This window comes from Eutrigla gurnardus, assembly GCF_963514095.1.
Source record: "Eutrigla gurnardus genome assembly, chromosome: 13".
In the NCBI taxonomy this organism is placed as follows: domain Eukaryota; kingdom Metazoa; phylum Chordata; class Actinopteri; order Perciformes; family Triglidae; genus Eutrigla; species Eutrigla gurnardus.
In genome coordinates, this window is record NC_139936.1 from 10,764,570 (window position 1) to 10,784,065 (window position 19,496).

The 19,496-nt window shown below is 43.4% G+C and overlaps 1 protein-coding gene across 2 annotated transcripts in view; it reads left to right on the plus strand.

Moving 5' to 3' along the window:
- The window catches only part of grid2 (glutamate receptor, ionotropic, delta 2), a 396,313-nt gene that overhangs the window by 284,469 nt on the left and 92,348 nt on the right, over window positions 1–19,496 (plus strand). For both annotated transcript variants that reach the window (XM_084025430.1, XM_084025431.1), the window contains exon 9: window positions 19,297–19,398. In XM_084025430.1, the coding sequence (XP_083881556.1) occupies window positions 19,297–19,398 (102 nt within the window). The remainder of the gene's footprint in view (window positions 1–19,296; window positions 19,399–19,496) is intronic.

A 19,496-nucleotide genomic window follows, 5' to 3' on the forward strand; every position in this document is an offset into this window, starting at 1 on the left:
TGTGTGCATACAAAAGTTTTTTTTTTTTTCTGCTCCTCACCTATTTCTGGGATACTGTAGGCAGAATCCTCCGTATAAACCCTGTACCTGGAAAGAAAGAAACACACAGGAGGGTGCTGAGGAAGTCGGCGTTCTAAATCTCTGATGCCAGGTCTCTTCACCAAGCCCGACCCTGTTGATTTGCTCTGCCACTGTGCTGCAGTGAAGTAAGACATCATCTGCATTTAGCAAGAACTGTCTCTGTATGAGTGTACGGAAAAGTTGTTTCTTGTGGACAGAAAACAGCATACATCTCCAAGTCCGTGTGCTTTTTTTTAATTATTATTTTGCCAGTATTAATTAACATTATTGACTTTTTATTCCATAGCACCAAGGACAGCTGTGACTGGAGACATTCTTTCTCTGGGTGGTTTATACGTACATACGTAGCTATGTAGCTACCTTGATCCTTGTGATCCATTCTTGGGAATGCCATATCTCAGGAACATAAATGTCAAATTTGGCAGAAAAGTCCTTTTAAATTCGTTGGTCAAAGGTCAGAGAGGAAATCTGCCGACTCTGTCTGTCTAAGGGATGACATGTAATGAATACAAAATTACTTTGGGTTATAGTAGAGCAGGGATATTTCATATGTTCAGGGGGCCACATTTTCACAACGCTAAGGGAACGTTCCCTTAACCCTCTCGACCCCTTTTTGGCCTCATGAATTAACACATTTTATCTTTTTGCATAATTTGTGTTTAATGGGTAACATTTCTGATCCCCCCCCCCCCCAATCATAGGATTTTAACGATCTATGCTACTTACCCTCGGAACAAGGTTATGTTTTAAAATGGGAGAGCAAATGAGAAAAAAATATTGTAATTTGAAACAATTTTCCTGCACCTAAACTTTTACATTAAAATGCCACCTGCACTGGTCTTGATTAGTTCGACTGAGGGTGCTATGAAATCCAAGTATGCATCAAGAATGGTATATTTCCAGAAAGTTGCAAAAAGTGCACGTAACCATAGTAACTCACGCAGGCATGCATGTGCACGGTGTAAGAAGAGAGGTAGAGATGCTGACTGAGATGAATTACAATATGATAGATTTGTGTATATTCCTCACTTCCATGCTGATGGTCGAAATAATGATGGTCTAGCTGCTCGGTGCTGCTCCGCCTCATCTCTCCGCGCCATACTGTTCGATCTATGGTCCGTGCCAGAGCATTGGCTGGGGGCCTGTTGTTTAGAGTAGGGAAATATCTGGGTGGATGGAAGAATCAAAGTGTAGAGACATAAAAAAAAAAATAGCAGTGAGTGCTGTCAGAAATGATGGGTGGATGGAAGGATGGATGAAGAAGCAGCCATGTTCGAGCCCTCATGCTAATGTTTTTTATCTAAGTAAAGTCCTAGAGATGGATGGATGATGAGTACAGAGGGGGAGTGGTGGATTGATGGATGGATGAGCAGATTGGCAGGAGCAGGCATGTGAAGGAGAGTAAAGGGAGAGGCCTAATTGCCTGTGACCCGGTTGTAAACATAGAAACACTACGGTGGCGCCGGAAAATGAGGCAGGGATCAGGAATGAGATAGCGGTGGTATCTGACACCAAGGTTGTGTCCTTGTGTTAAACATACCATGGCTTTGTGAATAGGGGGCTTTGTGAACTGGCCTGCCTAGTAGAGGATCGCAGCGGAAATGCTGTGGGAGGATAGAACAGTGAGATTGGTCAAGGATTACGGAACAATAAAGAGATTAAATGAGGTGAACAATAAAATTGGTAGAGGACAGAATGGTGAGTCTGCAGAGACAAATATGTCACTGAAGCGGGCCAGAAGATTATGCATTAATACCAATGCTCGAGCAGAAAAAAAAAAGATGAGCTTTGGTGAATCTTAAAAGTGTTTGTCAGGGATAAGGTCTCGCTTCTCTACAGGAAAGGACACTACAAGGTCTGGTGCAATGCTCCCCAGCTCGGAAAATTTGAACTGCACTCCAACTAAGGAATACAAAGGAGACAGGCAGACAAAAACAAATTACAGACAGTGGTCTGTACAAAGACAAAAGCTGATGGGGATTAAAGAGAATTTATTTTAGGTCGACAACCCAAACCTATTTTCACAGGAAGTTTGGAAATTGTAGCAGCGATAGAAAAAAGGCCCAATGAGAAATTGAGCTGTGTGGGGAGAATCTGTGTCACGCTGGACAGGTATTGTATGGTTACCATTCTTAACCATGACATTGTTAAAAGTCCCCGTAACTTTCCACGTGTTCCTCAAACTGAATCTGCGACAAATATTCCCAATGGCACCAGCGGCGGCACAGGCTGCCACTGTGATGGAACTGATGAAGGAGCTGTGTGAATTGATGGGACTCATCACAGTCTCACACAGTCCTGGTTTGAAAATCCTCTCCTTTGCTCCACTATAGTGCCACACACAATCCTCCCTTATGACTGAGTACACAGTAAATTCACCAGTGAAACCCTTCTGCAGTTGCATTACCTAGACTTGATATTCTGACTCCAGACAAATGTGTACGTCACGGAATTTCTGCCCTGGTGTTTTTTCAAATAATGTCCGTGATGTCAGAAGTCTAAATGCAGTAAGAAATTCAAAATCAACACCCACTATTAGAGGCATGGATTTAGAGACACTAAAGAGAGAGATAGAGACACAAATAACTGCTGCATGACCTCAGTTCTTAGGTATAATCCTGCCTCTAGAGACCAATCATGGCCTCTTCACTCTTCCACTGAATAATCAGTAAATATTGGCCCAAAGCTATTAAGAACACCAGCCAATTATTCCCCTTATAATTACTAGGACCTCGTATTTTCAGTATGAACTTCATCACACTAATGCTTACCATAATAAGAGTTCCCCAGGCAGAAGTTAAAATCTCAGAGAGGGAACAAGTTTGCTTCAACCCATCCATATGCTCCAGTATATACGACTGGGGCATCAACACCTCACACCGAGCATCCACTCCTCATTAAAGCTGCAACTTGCCCTTCACACAAGGGGGATGCAGAAGTGGATGCATGTTGTGTCTCCAAGCACTGGCTGCATTTAACCGGGTACCTGTCCTTGGTAGTTTTCCATACCTCAAGCCTGGGGTAACATGTGGTTCATGTGACCCCCAAAAGGATAAATAAATTAAAGTGAATCTGAATGTGGGCCGTCTACTAATGAAAATGTGTGGTTGTTCCAGTTGCCACCTTGGCCTCGACCTAAAGAATGTGCGGCCTATCCCTCATTATTCAAAAATATCCCTAAAATAAGCTTTTCCCTCTAATTATATAGAATTCTAAAAATAAGGAAATTAATTACTCAATAACATGAATCATGTTTTTAATGTCCTGTCCCTTGTTGATCTTCTTCATTCCCTGATATACGCCCACATCCAGACCGAACAATCATATCATGGAATAATCTGCGAGTGAATCACCACATGCCTACAGTAGATTTTCTCATAGGCTTAATAAGCATAGGCAAGGAGGATTTATGGTGTGTGTGTGTGTGTGTGTGTGTGTGTGTGTGTGTGTGTGTGTGTGTGTGTGTGTGTGTGACACACACTAAAGTGATTACAGTAGGGGGAACAGATTTGCATTGGTTTGATACTCCATCCATCTTCCCCTCCCTCTCCTTCGACCTCTTGTCAGCCCTTCCTCTCTCATTTCATTTCCTCTCCTCTCATCTCCTTTCCTGTCATTTCATTCTGCCTCTCGCCCTCTCGCATTCTCTAAATTCACAAAAAAGGCCCCTTTTTGGACCAAAACTCACTGAATGATATTAAGGTGTGACATCTCACCCCTCGCCATGTCCCTGGTCTGTGGCTCATTTCTCCTGCCTCAGACCGCATCGACATTCATTCTGGTCTGGTTATACTTTCTTTTCTCTAAACCTTTCATTGACAACAATTGAATTACTTCAATATTGTAAAAGTCACGCTGCTGTTGCATGCAAAGAAAGTAAAAATAGTCTTTCGGCTCAGACCCTTTGGCAGATGGAGTGTGGGCAGAGAGGTTTTGGGCAGATCAACTCGATAAACAAACTGTCTGAAAATGCAGTAAAAAGGAAAAAAAACGAAGAAACAGTCACAAGTAAATCAAAAACTTTTCCTTATCTGGTTTGGCCACACACACACACACACACACACACACACACACACACACACACACACACACACACACACACACACAGGAATGTATTGACATTCATAAACTGTTGATTTTCCACTGTTTTCTGTTTGCGATCCCTTTAAAAGGACCAGTGAAGAACAAATCACAGTCATGCAGTCAGGATGATAAACTCAGGACAGACATAAGCTATAAAAAGATGAATATTAGATGTCTAGAAGTTAATTATATTTAGTGCAGAACTTAATCAACATAATGGGGTGGTAATAAGTCTAGAGGGAGCTTCCCATATTTCTTTGTTTTTCTTTTCTGTCTTTGTTGCCATTTGTAGCACTATTGGTACTTTCCCACCGCCATACTTACTGTCTTACTGTCAAACACCTCCAGGTCTCACCATATTATCATCTGTCCCTCCCTCTCTCCTGTCTCCATCTAGACGTTCTCCCTTCATTTATCACTCTAAATTTTCTCTGCCCTTCCCACAGCGACGTTTCCCCGTCTCCTCTATAATGTCCCTCCTTCGCGCTCTCTCCCTCTTTCGCTCTCCCTCTCTTTCTCTCTGCCAGCTAGGCCTGCAGGCTTTCAGCAGCATTACAGCGTGTAAACCTCGGATTACAGCAGACAGAGTCTGCCTAGCACTGCATGCCTCTGCAGATCACAAATACACGAGTGTGTTGGTACACAGCCACCCACACGCCACTCACGCGTGCACATCAAGATATTTACATAGCCGCGGACACGCATGAACCTGTAAGATAGGAAATATAGTTATGTTCAAAGCGCGGTGGATGTACTATGTACACAAACACACAAACACACACACACACACACACCGTTCTGCCGCATCTCAAGTTAACTCCCTCCTTAAACCGCATGTCACCACCGCAGCTAACTCGCTGGAGGATTAGCTCCCCTCTCCCCGCGTGTGTTTACCTAACTTCTCCGCTGATTGCTGCTGCCGTTCACCCCAGCTGGCCTCTCGGGGCTTCACGCTGTTGTTGCTGACCGCCCCTTCCACTCAATGCAGGTTCTGACTAAAGAGAACACATTTGTAGGGCCGTCCTGCTGGGATGCCCTTGGACAAGGTTTCCAAACCAACCCCGTCTCCTAGAAATTAGGAATGATGTAAGGTTTTTAATGAATACATCTGCCAAGTCACATATTTCTGTTCTGAAGTTCTGAAGGTACATATCTGTAAAACAAAGTCTGACAACATATTTAAATACATTTTCCTTGCAATGTCCTCTCTGGAAATATGAAAAACAGTTTGTGTTTGAGGCACTCACAGCACATAATATTAACATCTTGGTTAAAGTGGAATTTAGGCTATTTTCAATCGGGACTATTACCCCATGTTTTTGTGTCAAAGTGACTAATGAGCCAACAATTTTTGAATTTGCTGCAGTATTGAGGGAGTTTGCTGCAAATGGCTTCCCTGTGGTACAAAAATATATATTTTTTTATGCTGCAAACATCGCTGGTGAACATAATATATGTAGCAAAAGAAATCAGTAGTATAAATGTTATTTCCAAGGGGACATGGTCGCTGAACCTGCTCCAATGGAACTGCACAGTGGCTTGTGATTATATCGCTATTAAACTGTGTGACTACAGACATCTTTCTGTGCTTAATTAAAAGGACGAGTGGTCAAGCACATTTTAAGTTGCTCAAAAAGGGGAAGTGGAAATTGCTTTTTTTAAAGCCTGAGGACAATAAGAAATAGGGCAAATAAAGTGCTTTTCCTCAACACAATAGAGATGCATATAGTGCGTCGTCATCATGATATAACTTTCAATTCTGTGTGTACTCTTATTAATAGAGTGAATTATGTCTATGGGGGTCTGAGTAGCTCAGTGGTCACTGTGCTGCCATTCTTTTGTAATTGTGCTTGAGGGGTTTCATTTAATGTCACCCAACCCGCATTTCAAACTTTCATCAGTGTTCTTCAAACGTTGACTGCTTCAACATTTGATATTCTGAATGGGTAACAGTTATCCTTCCCATGGCAGTGCACCTAAAAATGTATATGAGGGGTTTTTTTTTACCGTAGGCAGGGAACAAAGGGAAGAGTATTATGTGTGCTGAATTTAATTCTAATGCTGTTTTGATGTGAAAAGGTGGATCTACCCTTTTATACCACATCAGTTGAACTTTATCTTATCTTAGCTGCTTCACGGTATTAACTCCTCTATTGCATGTGGTCTTAACGTGTTTTTTTCTACCTCACTTTCCCCTTTTACTGCTGTGAAAGTAAGTCATTCCTCCATTTGGTTCCAACCTCCAGGTCTCTGCTGTCTGAGTTTGTCGGTGCCTGTTGTTTTTGTTCCCGGCTCGACAAGTGTCCGTTTAGCGGAGAGGTCAAGACACGTGTTAATGCATCAAAACTACTGCTTTTAGACACACCAGGCTCAGACACAGGCCCTCGCTGGATAGCAGGAATCAAAGTGATGGGTGACAGGCCTGAGTGTGTGTGTGTGTGTGTGTGTGTGTGTGTGTGTGTGTGTGTGTGTGTGTGTGTGTGTGTGTGTGTGTGTGTGTGTGTGTGTGTGTGTGTGTGTGTGTGTGTGTGTGAGAGAGAGAGAGACTCGCTTACAGACTGAAAACGTCAGTGTCCATTTCTTCAGAGGTAGTGTACATGACATCCAGCAGTCAGCTGTCTACCAGACCTGTCAAGGTTTTAACAACTGAGTCACACTAACTGACTGACTGACTGACTGACTGAGTGACCAGCGCGCTGGCTAGCTGACCTACTGTCCTCTGGAGGAACTGACTAGCTGTCAGACTGACTGACACGCCGGCTAACAACCTGAATGCAACTGCTGCTTAAATTCTACTTCCTCGGCAAGAGCACAGGATCCAACTCTGTAAATCAAACGGGTATTAAAGGTAGAGTTGAATGCAGGACTCGGCATGTGTTGGTATTGAGATGGCTTGCAACAAATCCACTGCAATTTGAAGTTTGAAGACGAGTATGGTGTGTGTCCTCGAGGCGAAGACACACAATATCGGCTTACGTCCAATATAGGCTGTTTATTTCAGAAATTCCGTCTAATCGAAGCGCCAATGAAGGTTTTATACATTGTAATTAGTTTTATACGTATTCTCCCCATCATGGCATCCTGCTTGAATCACCTTTCCAATATACAATCACCTGGTGCAATGAAAAAGAAGATGATGAAAAAGAGGAAGAAGACATTAATATAGTAAAACTGTCCTGCTGCAGTCTCACTTATAAAACAGGAATCCATCTACCTCCTGGTCTGCCAGCGAGCTTTATGTAGAACCTGCAAAGGGGTTTTCGACGGGATTATGGCTCTCTGCTTCCCTAAGATAGTGATTCACAAAGTTTAAGTGGGGAGCCAGATGGGCGCTCAATTTTTTTTTCTGAAGATGTTATATAAATCAGCCATGGTAGGCTGAATGAAAGCCTGTCCAACATTAGTGGATTAGTCATCTGCATGTGGCTTTTTTCCCCCTCCGGTATCTCCCCACACGTTTGATTAAAAAAGGTTTTCAGACAAAAGTGTCACCTCCCCGAAGGTTTAAAACCACATTCCTGAGACGCATTTTACATGTCATTCCATTATGATATTTCACTTCATATGTGCATGTATAATTTATGACCCAGTGGTATTTAATGAGTTAGATTATTCCTGCTGCGCTCAACTTCACTTAATAGTCCCTATGGATTCACTCCTTCATCTGTGCATGCATCTTTATGTCAGTGTGTGTGTGTGTGTGTGTGTGTGTGTGTGTGTGTGTGTGTGTGTGTGTGTGTGTGTGTGTGTGTGTGTGTGTGTGTGTGTGAAGATGGGGGGGCGGAGTACATGAGTGGTTGCACATACATTTTGTGCAATCTCTGCCTGCATGCTTCCTCAGCTACACGTGTGTGAAGTCTTGTTAAACAGATGTAACTGTGGAGAAGCAGCACGCACCAAGCCACAGGTATAGAGATTGAATATGCACCAGCAGGCCAGAGTAAGGTCACGATGCATGCATCGCTGTATGGCAAAGAGAGGAGAGCATCTTAAAGAGCTAGATAGAAACACACGCCTCCCTGCCTCCTCTGAGACCAGAATGGAGCTGACAGGCCGACGTGGAGAGTGACAGGAAGTGAAAGAGACCACAGACAAATAACGTTGAGAACTTTTCCTCCTGTAAACACTATCGCAGAACTTTGCAGGTAACCCTTACGGTTCCCCCCTCTGGATCCTCAACCTTTCAGCAGTCCTCCAGCTGTCTCCTCATCGTTACACTGACATCTCTTCGCTCATTTTCTTTCGGGGAGACTGAAAGCAGTGAAGAAAGGCCTTTTTTTATTTACTCCAAGTCTTGGTTTCTCCGAGTGCTTTTTCTGTCTGCTCTCCAGTTCTCATTTGGGTTCTGCCAGACTCTTTCTTTATCTCCCTTCCATCAAAGAGAACATAAAAGAAAAAACTAACTACACCTTATGGTTCATTTGTAATGCATTTTGTTTATAGTGCTAGGTTAACACGGACACACACATTCTTTACTTTTCCCAAGCATATGTGAAATACAGAGGTTAATGGATGTGAAAGTGTTTGAGATGATTTTTTGGGGGGAAAAGACAATAAAAAGCAGACAGACTACATTAAATGATAAATGCTGTATCATTATTTAGTTATTAAATCATTTATATTTTGGTTTAAAAGCACATTAGACATAAATTGGAATTGTGTATACATACACCAAAACTCCAATATAACTCTCCCTCACACACACACACACACACACACACACACACACACACACACACACACACACACACACACACCCATCTTCTCACCAATTCAAGCAAGCAATAAAACAGCTTGCAGCTCATCTGGGAAATCAGAACACAGCTTGTTGTTGTCGCTATCGTAATGATCGGTTTGTATAGACTGCTGTGTGTATGTGTGTGTGACAGGGAGGGGGAGTGATAGTGTATGAGTGATCCGGCAGAATGTACAGTTTATTACTTCAGGTCCTGAACACAATATCTACCATCAATACACTCCAGTTCTTGCCTCTGTTCTTTTGTGTTCTGTTTTTCCCCTCCGCCTCCTTATTTTTTCGCCCTCCCACATGCTTATCTCCGCTGTGTGTCAGAAGAAATGCCACGTAGTTAAAGGGTCCACGCGTACGTGCTTCCTGTCCATGCTCTTGAATGCGATGTCTCAGGAACGCCTCGAACCTTCACTCTAGAAAAGCATCGAATTCCATCTCAAGAAGCCGTTCCATGCAAATAGCACGTAATTTGATGTTAGGGTTAAGGTTTTAATTTGAAGGTCAAAGGTCACTGTGACAATTTTTTTTATGATGCTAATTATGACAATTTCACATAAATGTCCAGTAGGATAAAATGGCCAGACATGGATAGAAACTGTAACATGACTGGTTGGCGGAGTCATACAACCATGGTGTTAATTCTTGTTATAAGATCGGAAATCTGCAATCTTGAATGAAAAGTCCATAAAAATCCAAAATACATTTGCTTTTTGGATGGATTGTTTATGTGGGAGTTGCCTAGTTTTGGTTTTTAGTTTGCCTTCTCTTGAATGTAATAGGGTTATGCGGTGCTCAAAGCGGCAAACTTTTTTTCTTTTTAAAGTCATCATCATTGTCTCTTTCCAGAAAACTCAAACACAATAGCATTGAATCAAGATAGTCACAGACCTGGTTTTGAGCAGTTTCAAGAAGGAACTATTTTATTTGACCAAATGATTTCACTGGGCGGAAGGAAACGTGTGAGGGCGGCTTGTGCCCTTGAGAGGACAAGATGTAAACATTAATGGCGTCAACTATTGAGCTGTAAAGTTGGCTTGGGACCTCCGTACGGCCAAAAAGCACCAAAAAGAAAATTAGACAAATAACAAATAACACCAAGTAAATTGCTATTTTTGATTTTGGGGTGGACTGACCTTTTAAAGTCAATATTATATCATGTATTTTATATGACAATATATCACATCAAATATAAAAAAATCAACTGCTCTCTCTCTCTCTCTCTCTCTCTCTCTCTCTCTCTCTCTCTTTCTTTTATGTACAGTTGTTACAGTATTTGTAAAATCTTGAAGATTGGCTGAAGTTTTATTTCATAATTCCATTTTTTTAAGAATGCCATCCAGCTATGTTGTGAAGTGATATTAGTAAATGGAATTGAACGGCACAAATGAAGTTCACAAAACCCTTCTAGAACCTAGAACCTGCTTTCTGACCATATTGTCATGGTGTTAATAGCAAAGAATAAAAGAATAAACATCAACAAAGGCTGTTGACATAATTAGAAATGAAATATAGCCCAAAGCTATAGACTAACACTCTATCTAGAACATTCTAGTATTATTACCAGAGTGTATCTGCTTTGGAATTGTTTGTAAATGTGTGTGTGAGAGAGCATGGTCATCCACAAATAGATTTTCTGGGGAGTTACAAAATTATTTTTTAAATTGCAAAGTCTTGTTTTGCTCGTTCACTGTGAGATAAGTTTGGTCTTTTTAATGGACCATGCTTCCTGTTGTATTATTAGCTCACATATTACAGTTTATCAGTCATTTGCCAGCAATATTTCTCACGCTTGTAATTGTTTTCCTGGAATCCAATTCTATTAGCCAGTTGGGCAGAACTTTGCCTAAGTGGCTTTTTGAAATATAATTGCTTTCCAGGTAGTAGTCTCATTATCAAACATGATGATTATAATAGGGCATAGTTTCGCTATTTTTTCCCCAATTTCAGCAAACCATCAATTTAGAACAAATCGATCACATAAAAGAAGTCAAAAGGGCAGGAATTAAGAGAGTGGTGTTTGTGCATTTATTCAAGACGTGGATGTGGATGAGAGAGGGAGACCAGCACAGGGACACATTCAAGCAGCAGAGTAGAATAGAATGGCTGTGTGCTTGGAAGGGAACTCGTTTTTCACCGAGGGAGCAGGGTGGATGTGCAAACTTGACTATATGATGGAGATTAGGCAGCTGGTGGTGCAGAGGACGGATACTAGTGCAGCCTCGACTGCTTGCTGCAACACGCTGCCCCCTCTCTGTCAGTAGACAGGGGTAGAGAGACAGAGGGAGAGAGTAGAGAGACAGAGGGAGAGGGGAGAGAGACAGAGGTAGAAGAGAGACGGACAGAGGGAGAGGGAGAGTGGCAAAGGGAGAGGGAGAGAGGAGAGAGACAGAGGGAGGGGGAGAGAGAAATAGGGAGAGAGTAGAGAGACAGGGAGAAGGGAGTGGGACAGAGGGAGAGGGGAGAGAGGCAGAGGGAGAGAGTAGAGAGACAGAGGGAGAGGGGAGAGAGACATAGGGAGAGGGAGAGGGGAGAGAAAGAGGGAGAGGCAGAGAGAGAGGGGAGAGAGACAGGGGAGAAGGGAGAGAAAGAGGGAGAGGGGAAAGATACATAGGGAGAGGGGAGAGAGACAGAGGGGGAGAGGCAGAGGGATAGGTGAGAGAGAGGGGGAGAGGTGAGAGACAGGAGGATAGAGGGAGAGGGGAGAGAGACAGAGGGAGAGGGGAGAGAGATGGGAGAGAGGTAGAGGGGGAGAGGCAGAGGGAGAGGTGAGAGAGAGGGGGAGAGGTGAGAGACAGGGGGATAGAGGGAGAAGGGAGAGAGACAGAGGGAGAGGGGAGAGAGACAGAGGGAGAGGGTATGAGACAGAGGGAGATGGTAGAGAGACAGGGAGAGGGGAGAGAGACAGAGGGAGAGGGGAGAGAGACAGAGGGAGATGGTATGAGACAGAGGGAGATGGTAGAGAGACAGAGGGAGAGGGGAGAGAGACAGAGGGAGAGGGTATGAGACAGAGGGAGATGGTAGAGAGACAGGGAGAAGGGAGAGAGACAGAGGGAGAGGGGAGAGAGACAGAGGGAGAGGGGAGAGAGACAGGGGAGAGAGGGAGAGGGGGAGAGGCAGAGGGAGAGGTGAGAGAGAGGGGGAGAGGTGAGAGAGAGGGGGAGAGGTGAGAGACGGGGGTAGAGGGAGAGAGACAGAGGGAGAGGGGAAAGAGACATAGGGAGAGGGGAGAGAGACAGAGGGAGAGGGGAGAGAGACAGAGGGAGAGGGTAGAGAGACATAGGGAGAGGGTAGAGAGGCATTTTGAGGATTTGTGGAATAAAGAGAATTGAAGGAGGGATTGAACGAAAGGGAAAGAGGGGAGAGGACAGAAGGAAGTCATGGTGTGCAAGCTGTTTGGAGACTGCACTGACACACATGTTGCTCGTCAGCAGGGGAGGTGGGGGGAGGGGGGGGACACTGGAGGGGAGAGCCAGAGACAGCAGTAGTGGAAGTGCTCAGCAGCTTCCCTGTGTTGGTGCCTGGCTACTGTCTCTTTATCGCCATGGCAGACGTATGACTCGCAGAGAAGACAGAAGGAGTGTCACAGAGCTTCAGAGGCTGGAAGCGACGCGCAAATGTTTGGCAGATGAAACGAGTTTAGCTCAAAGAAAAACAGATTTGATTCAGTTTATGAATGGAGGGATAAAAAAGAAAAGTACATTTTATTTTCTACACATTTTCCACCGACTAGGAGAATAAGGCATGTCATCGCTAACAATTCAATATCGCAACGCATTAGAAAGCCCAAAAATCAAATCTCTCCCTCCGCTGGCAGAGCTGATGATGTGGGGTGAGAGGAAGCGTGGCGGCTAATGCAAAAATTGCCCACGTCCAATTTCATGGGGAGTTGGTTCTTTTGTGTACCAGCAATAATTTGAGACATTGTCGGACACGATGTTTGACATTTATTCATACTTTTCTGATAGTTTTCCCTTTTCTGATAGTCTTCCTTTTTTCCTTTGCATATTGATTGTGCCGCGGCGTCGTTGTATACGCCGCTCGGCTGCTTCAAAATGTCGCCTGCTATCGATCGCGATTTGAATCGCTACGAGTCATGTATGCAACGTTGGGACCAAAAAGCCACTGTTTGTTGAATGGTGTGCTTTGATGTGTCTGCCACGGGGAGAGAAACTGAGCGATGGATGAAGCCTTTTAAACCCCCTTCATTGATTTCAAAATGCTATATAGGCTCGAGGATACCTACATACTGTTTGTGTTTTCATATGAAGCTTGTGTTCGTTTAAGTGTGTGTGTGTGTGTGTGTGTGTGTGTGTGTGTGTGGGGTTGGCTGAGTTCTGAAGAGTGAAAGGGGTTTTGTTGTAACACTAAATGACTCGTCTTGCCCCCACACGGCACCGGTCGATGGTCCAATTACTTTTAAATGTGTGTGGTTACAAATCCCTTGAAGTGCTTTAGGTGTGTGTGTGTGTGTGTGTGTGTCTGTGTGTGTATGTGTGTGTGTGGGGGGGGGGGGGGGGTACAGTATGTGTTAGTGTTTGGTGGTCATGCTGACAGTGGAGGTGAGAAGGTGACTAGAAGTAAGTCCCCCTTTTTCAGTGTTATAGAAATGTATACTTGCCAGGTCGCCAAGGCCTGACAGTGCTAAAATACACACTTTAGCTAATGTGTGTGTGTGTGTGTGTGTGTGTGTGTGTTTTCTTCAACTCTATTGACCTTGAGCTCGTAATTTCTCCATCATGTTTTTTTTTTCCTCATCCCAATCTCTGCATCATCCATTCCTTCTATCCACCAAAACAAGAGGCCTCGTCGAGGCTTAATTAAGAACACTAAATATAAGCCGGTGTGTTATAGCCACTAAACACAGGTAGATTAATTATCCCCCTGGTACAAACCATCGTGCCCTAAAGGAAAGAACAAACAAACAAATGCATTAAAATAAAACACGAAACCTAGCTGCAAAGTTTGCAGAACAAGTCGACGAAAACAAATGATTACAGAAAGCAATATGAACGATATGAACATTAAGCCGTGATGAAATAAACCCCCACAATGCCCCACTGTGAGATCTACCACATCTCACTTATGTGTTCTGCAAGATGACAACATATGCTGCTAGTGGGAGTAGCATTAATAAATCAGCATTTATTTATATCACATTGTTTGCTTTGGTCTAATGGATTTCCCCCCGAGAACCACATAAAGCGTTAAAGCTACAATCTGTGTTAAAGCTACAATCTGCCAATGCAGCGTGTTCTGTTGTTTTTTCTTCAGTGTCATCTCATTAGTCGGGATGATTCGAATGCAGAAAAAGGAGCGCAAATGATGATAGTAAAAACATTTCAATACCCGAGCTCGGCTCCTGATGGCTCTACAGACATTTACAATCCATAGGATTCTAGATTTGAGAGAGTTACTCCTTGAAAGAGATTTTAAAAAGAACTACTTTTCACTTCATGATAACACTTTGAGTATTCTTACATAGACGCTAGCGAATGAAGCTTTAATTGGCTTGGCGTGCCGACACATTGCAGGACACGGCTCACATGCTGTAAGCCACAATGTGAACGTGTGTACCTTTTATGAGTTGAAGGCGATTAGGCTAAGAAAACAGCAGGACACCATTGTTGAATTCATTGGCCCGTGGTGCTTCGGTTTAGCTCCAGTTATCCCAGCACCGATGTGCGTCTGCTTTCTGTTCACTTGGCGTGTGTGTGAGTGTGTGTGAAGCATTTGTTTGACTTCTAATAGCTGTGCAGTACACTTGTTTTTGGAGCTAAGAGCAGCTTTGAATTCAATTGTTGGGGCCAAATGAAACAAATTAACTTATCATTAGCTTAACCTTCTATTCAGCCCGTACTAATTAGCTAACTCAGTTCCCAGTTAAAAAGAAAATATTGGTAAATGCGAGAGGTGAAGTGTGATGTTGTAATTGCAGCTTGGAAAACTGGGTAGACTTTTACTCCTCTATGTTTGTGCCGGCTCAATACACACCAGAGAGTCTGGGTCCGATTTAGGTGATTAAAGCAAAATGTTCTCGCAGAGAAAATAGTGTTCTGAGACATGTAGAATATTACATAAACAGGGAGGAAAGAAATGCACCAAAAAAAAGAAGCAGAGTGAACAGACTCGTAAATGAGCAACAGAGGGAAGCTAAGAAAAGAGATAGTATGCAACGGATAGGAAGAAAAGCATTGTGGGGTGCTAATGGAAGTGTTTTTTTAAGCCTCAGTCTTCATGTTAAGGGTCTAGGCACAGTAGGTCATTCACTTAACATGCACACACACACACACACACACGCACACACACACACACACACACACACACACACACACACACACACACACATTTATTTCATACTGTTGGGGGGAAATGAGCCCTTATCTGGAGCTGTGGAGATAAGCAGAGGCACTGGGCCACTCCGCCAGGCTGCCATTTTAGGTCATGACTCACATGTTCCACACACACACACACACACACACACACACACACACACACACACACACACACACACACACACACACACACACACACACACACACGCACACACACACACACACACATGCAAGGCTGCTTTCACACTCTTTTGTCATATTAGAGTCAAAACTGTAATAACCGATGTAATATTCCATCATTGCATTCTGACTGTATGTGTTATACAAACTTTAAGGCTCATTGAAGGATTTATAGCTTTTAATAACATCTCGTGCCGACTGAGAAATTGCAGTAATGTCAACGGGCGTATGCACAACTTACAGCAGCCTGTAATGGGCAGGATTATCAAAGTCATATTTTCTGGGAGGTATGAATGGAGGTGGTTAATTGAAGCCGTGTTCCAAAGGCAACATTCATTGAAAAGGTAATAGATCTACTATGATGAATGATAATGGTCAGTTATATGGAATCCAAGTGTCAATATTGTACACCCTCCTCCGACTATCATTCAACAATAATAGCATTTGATTCACCACATTCATCGCAGAGATACACATTCAACCAGGCATTAAACGCATGCTTTTTTTAGACTTTTTTTAAAACGAGGTATATCACCCAACTGGCCTGAAGAATGATCCGTGTGTCTCCACAAACAGATGGACAGTCGGGGTATTGACACTAATGGTACTCACCTCCAGAAATGGTGCCCCAAATATCTATGTCTGGCTCATTTAGTCATGATTTAATACCATTCAAAGTCCGCAATGTATCACGGTCAATCCATAGCGGGATTGGGAGAGTGAAATTAGATTTTGCTTTAATGCTTAATGTGTGTGTGTGTGTGTGTGTGTGTGTGTGTGTGTGTGTTTGCGTCTGGCTTTGAGTGATCAAGTGTTTAGCCATACATAGCGAACAAAGCCAGCCTGGCCCTGATTGATGGCCTCTGTGATTACTGTAGTGCTTGACAGTGTTGATTGATGTGTTCCTCCTCATCTTATTGACTCGCATCCAAACACGGTGGTAAAATGCAGCACAGACTACTTTCACTAAAGGGCATTTCTGAATCTTCTTTAATATTCTCCATATTCTCTTTTCAGACTTTTTTTTTTATTTTTTCCTCTTTTCAGAGTGCAGCCTGAACTTTGAACATTGTGGCTGAGGGACCTCAATGAAAGTGAAAAGTGATGTTTTATTGACTGATAGCCGGAGCAACAGGCAATAGAGCCCGACATAGTTTTCAAAGTAGTCTTTTATAGGAACTCTTGTTTTATTAATGCAGTCCAGAGGAATCAATATTAAGTGCCTTGCTTAAAGGTATAATGACGGCTGAATGCAATCCTTGCCTTCCAGAGGCAGCACAGGAAACCCTGATAAATAAAAGAAAACCGGACTGTTTTGATTTTGTAACTCCCATGATCCATAAATCTTCCCCGCCTCCATCCACACTGACTTTCAGTGGAAGGGTTGTGGTGGACTGCAAGCCTGGAATACAATGTACTTTGGTTTGCTCGGGTTCACTTACTCACTGTATCTTTTAACCGTCGGTTCCTTTTCCCACGGGGCTTTAAAAGACAGAGGTCAAGATTTCAGGAAGTAAACAACCGAACAGGCTGACAGCGGAGCGCAAGCCGCTCTACAGCACCATTTCAATTTGCATTCGTCATGCTTCATTTATCTACTCCTGTTTTCACTTTTCATTAAAAACACTTCCCCTGCTCCCACTCAAGACATCTGGTCTCACCACCGTTTCTCTCTCACCAGACTCCACTGATTTGTAACAGATACTTGCAATATTTGAGAGCTTATGTCACAGTAAAGTTGTGAGAATTAGCACCTTGCCAGTGCTGAGGTCTGTGTTAGGTGTCTGTCTGTCCACGGCCACCTCGCATATACTGGACCCATAAGCCTAATATTTTTGGGGCTAATTTATGACAATACTAAAGGACCTGTCATGGTCACACATTTTGAAAAATCCATTGACCAACACCTGCTTCAGTTAGATTACGCAAGCAGCAACGTCTGTCTAACATTCCTGACGCGTCTTCCCGTTAACACATGCATATGATTGTGGCCCAATGGGGCTGTGTGTGTGTGTGTGTGTGTGTGTGTGTGTGTGTGTGTGTGTTTGAGAGAGAGAGAGAGAGAGAGAGAGAGAGAGAGAGAGAGAGAGAGATAGTTCTTGTGTTCAGGGCAGACAGGTGTTGGTTCATGGGGAAAGGTTGGAAAGGAAGTTGTCTAGTGACAGTACATGTCCAGTGAAGGCTACAGTTTGTTCATGAATAAACACTGAGGAAACACTTCTCAGTACTCGGGCAGGTCCTGTGTCTTGCTTCCCAGCTGCTGGGCAAAAGTGAAGGGAGAGTCTGGGATTACAAACGGACTTCCAGACAGCGCCAGAGAGCAGCACACTCTCCCCTGCAAAATGTGGATAAATCTATCTTTCAAACCGAGAAGGGTTGCAGACAGCATGTGTGAGTCCAGAGTAGGTACACACACATTACACACGGTGATAGAGGGCTGGATTGAGAGGGGAATGGTAGTGAGTAACAGTAGTTATTTGTTTCTGTTATAAAATAAAGGTTAGTTGGCTCATCTTCAGAGAAACGAAATATTTACAAATGCCTCTGATTTCTGCATGTTATAAAATAGAAGGGATCAGATTGTGAACGTGTGGGAGACGATCCAGATCCAGATTCTAGCTCCACAGCTCCCCTCCCAGGTTGAAATGAAGATAACATGTAACATCATCTACCTGGTTTTGTCTGTGTGACAAATACATTCAGGCAGAAAACCCTTACATATGAGTGAATTTGTCACATTTGTAATGATAATTTGAAAAAGACATGATTGGAGCTAATCTGTGAAACCCAACATTAAAGTTGGGCGTTTGTGAGGTAACTGGACTGGATGAACTAAAAGAAACTGAGTAGGCGTGCACAGACTGATCGACATCTCTCTGACTCTCCTTTTTTCGCTTTATTGCACCTGTTGGGGAGGAAAATAGAGAACAGACCGGAACCTGCGTGTCAGTTACTGTCAGGACAGTTGATGAGTGGCGAGCTGTTGGCATGACTAGTGCCGTCAGAGGAGCAGAGCAGACGTCAACCGCCGTCAGCTGCCGTCAGCCGCCGTCTGCTCCATCACCGCCTCCAAGGTCTCAAAAGTCAACTAGACGTGTGATCTCTTTATTATCATACGCACAACAATAACAACGATGCAGTCGTTGGCTCTTGGATCTCAGGCTCCCTTCAACAATGCTCATTAAATATGTATGTCTAATTGAAATGTCAATCAGGCAAAGATAAACACCTGTGTGTGTGTGTGTAAGGCACATTCCTACTGTATGAATGTGTTAAGGGGTAATAAACAATGAAATATATCTGCCAGATGCCTGCTAGTCAACATCACTCTCAACAGTAACGTCAGGCTTTAGAGAAATACATGATCCCGTGTTTGCCTCTGCAGCATGCCCTCTTCTTCTCTGGTGGGTTTGTGTTTTCTTCTAAGCACAAATCAAGCCGGGCAGTTTTGTGTGCATCTCAGTACGCGTGTGTGGTCGTGTGTGTTTGCCTTTACCAGACAGCTAAATCACGGCCTTTTTCCCCCTTTTCTTCTCTACTACCTCCAGGGGGAACCGATCTTTGAAGCCAAAAAAACAATATTTTATTAAAAGCAGAAAGCAGCGCATAGATGAAGAAAACATGATTTGGGACTTTAATAATGTGGTCCAGGGAAAAGACTGGAAGTTTATGATGCAATTTGATAGACATAGAAGTACGGGTCATATTCATAAAGCGCCTTTGAATAAAATACAATCATTATTATTTCCGCAGGTACACTGCACAGTGTGTGGGGGGGGATTTCCTTGAAGTGCGTTCGCCTCGCCCAATCCGCTGTCCACGATTTCTTGGAATCTAACCGTTTTGTTTGTGTTTGTGTGCACATTGCAGCTGGCAACTTGGGACCCGGTTCACGGCTTGAACGGCACGTTGACGGACAGGAAGTTGGAGAATAACATGAGAGGAGTGGTGCTACGAGTCGTCACAGTTCTGGTGAGTATCCAGCCCGTGTTCTCATTTGTGCGTGCGTGTCTTTTTTATCATTCTGTGATTTCCAGTTGGCCATCCATATGAGAGAAAAAAAGAGCTGT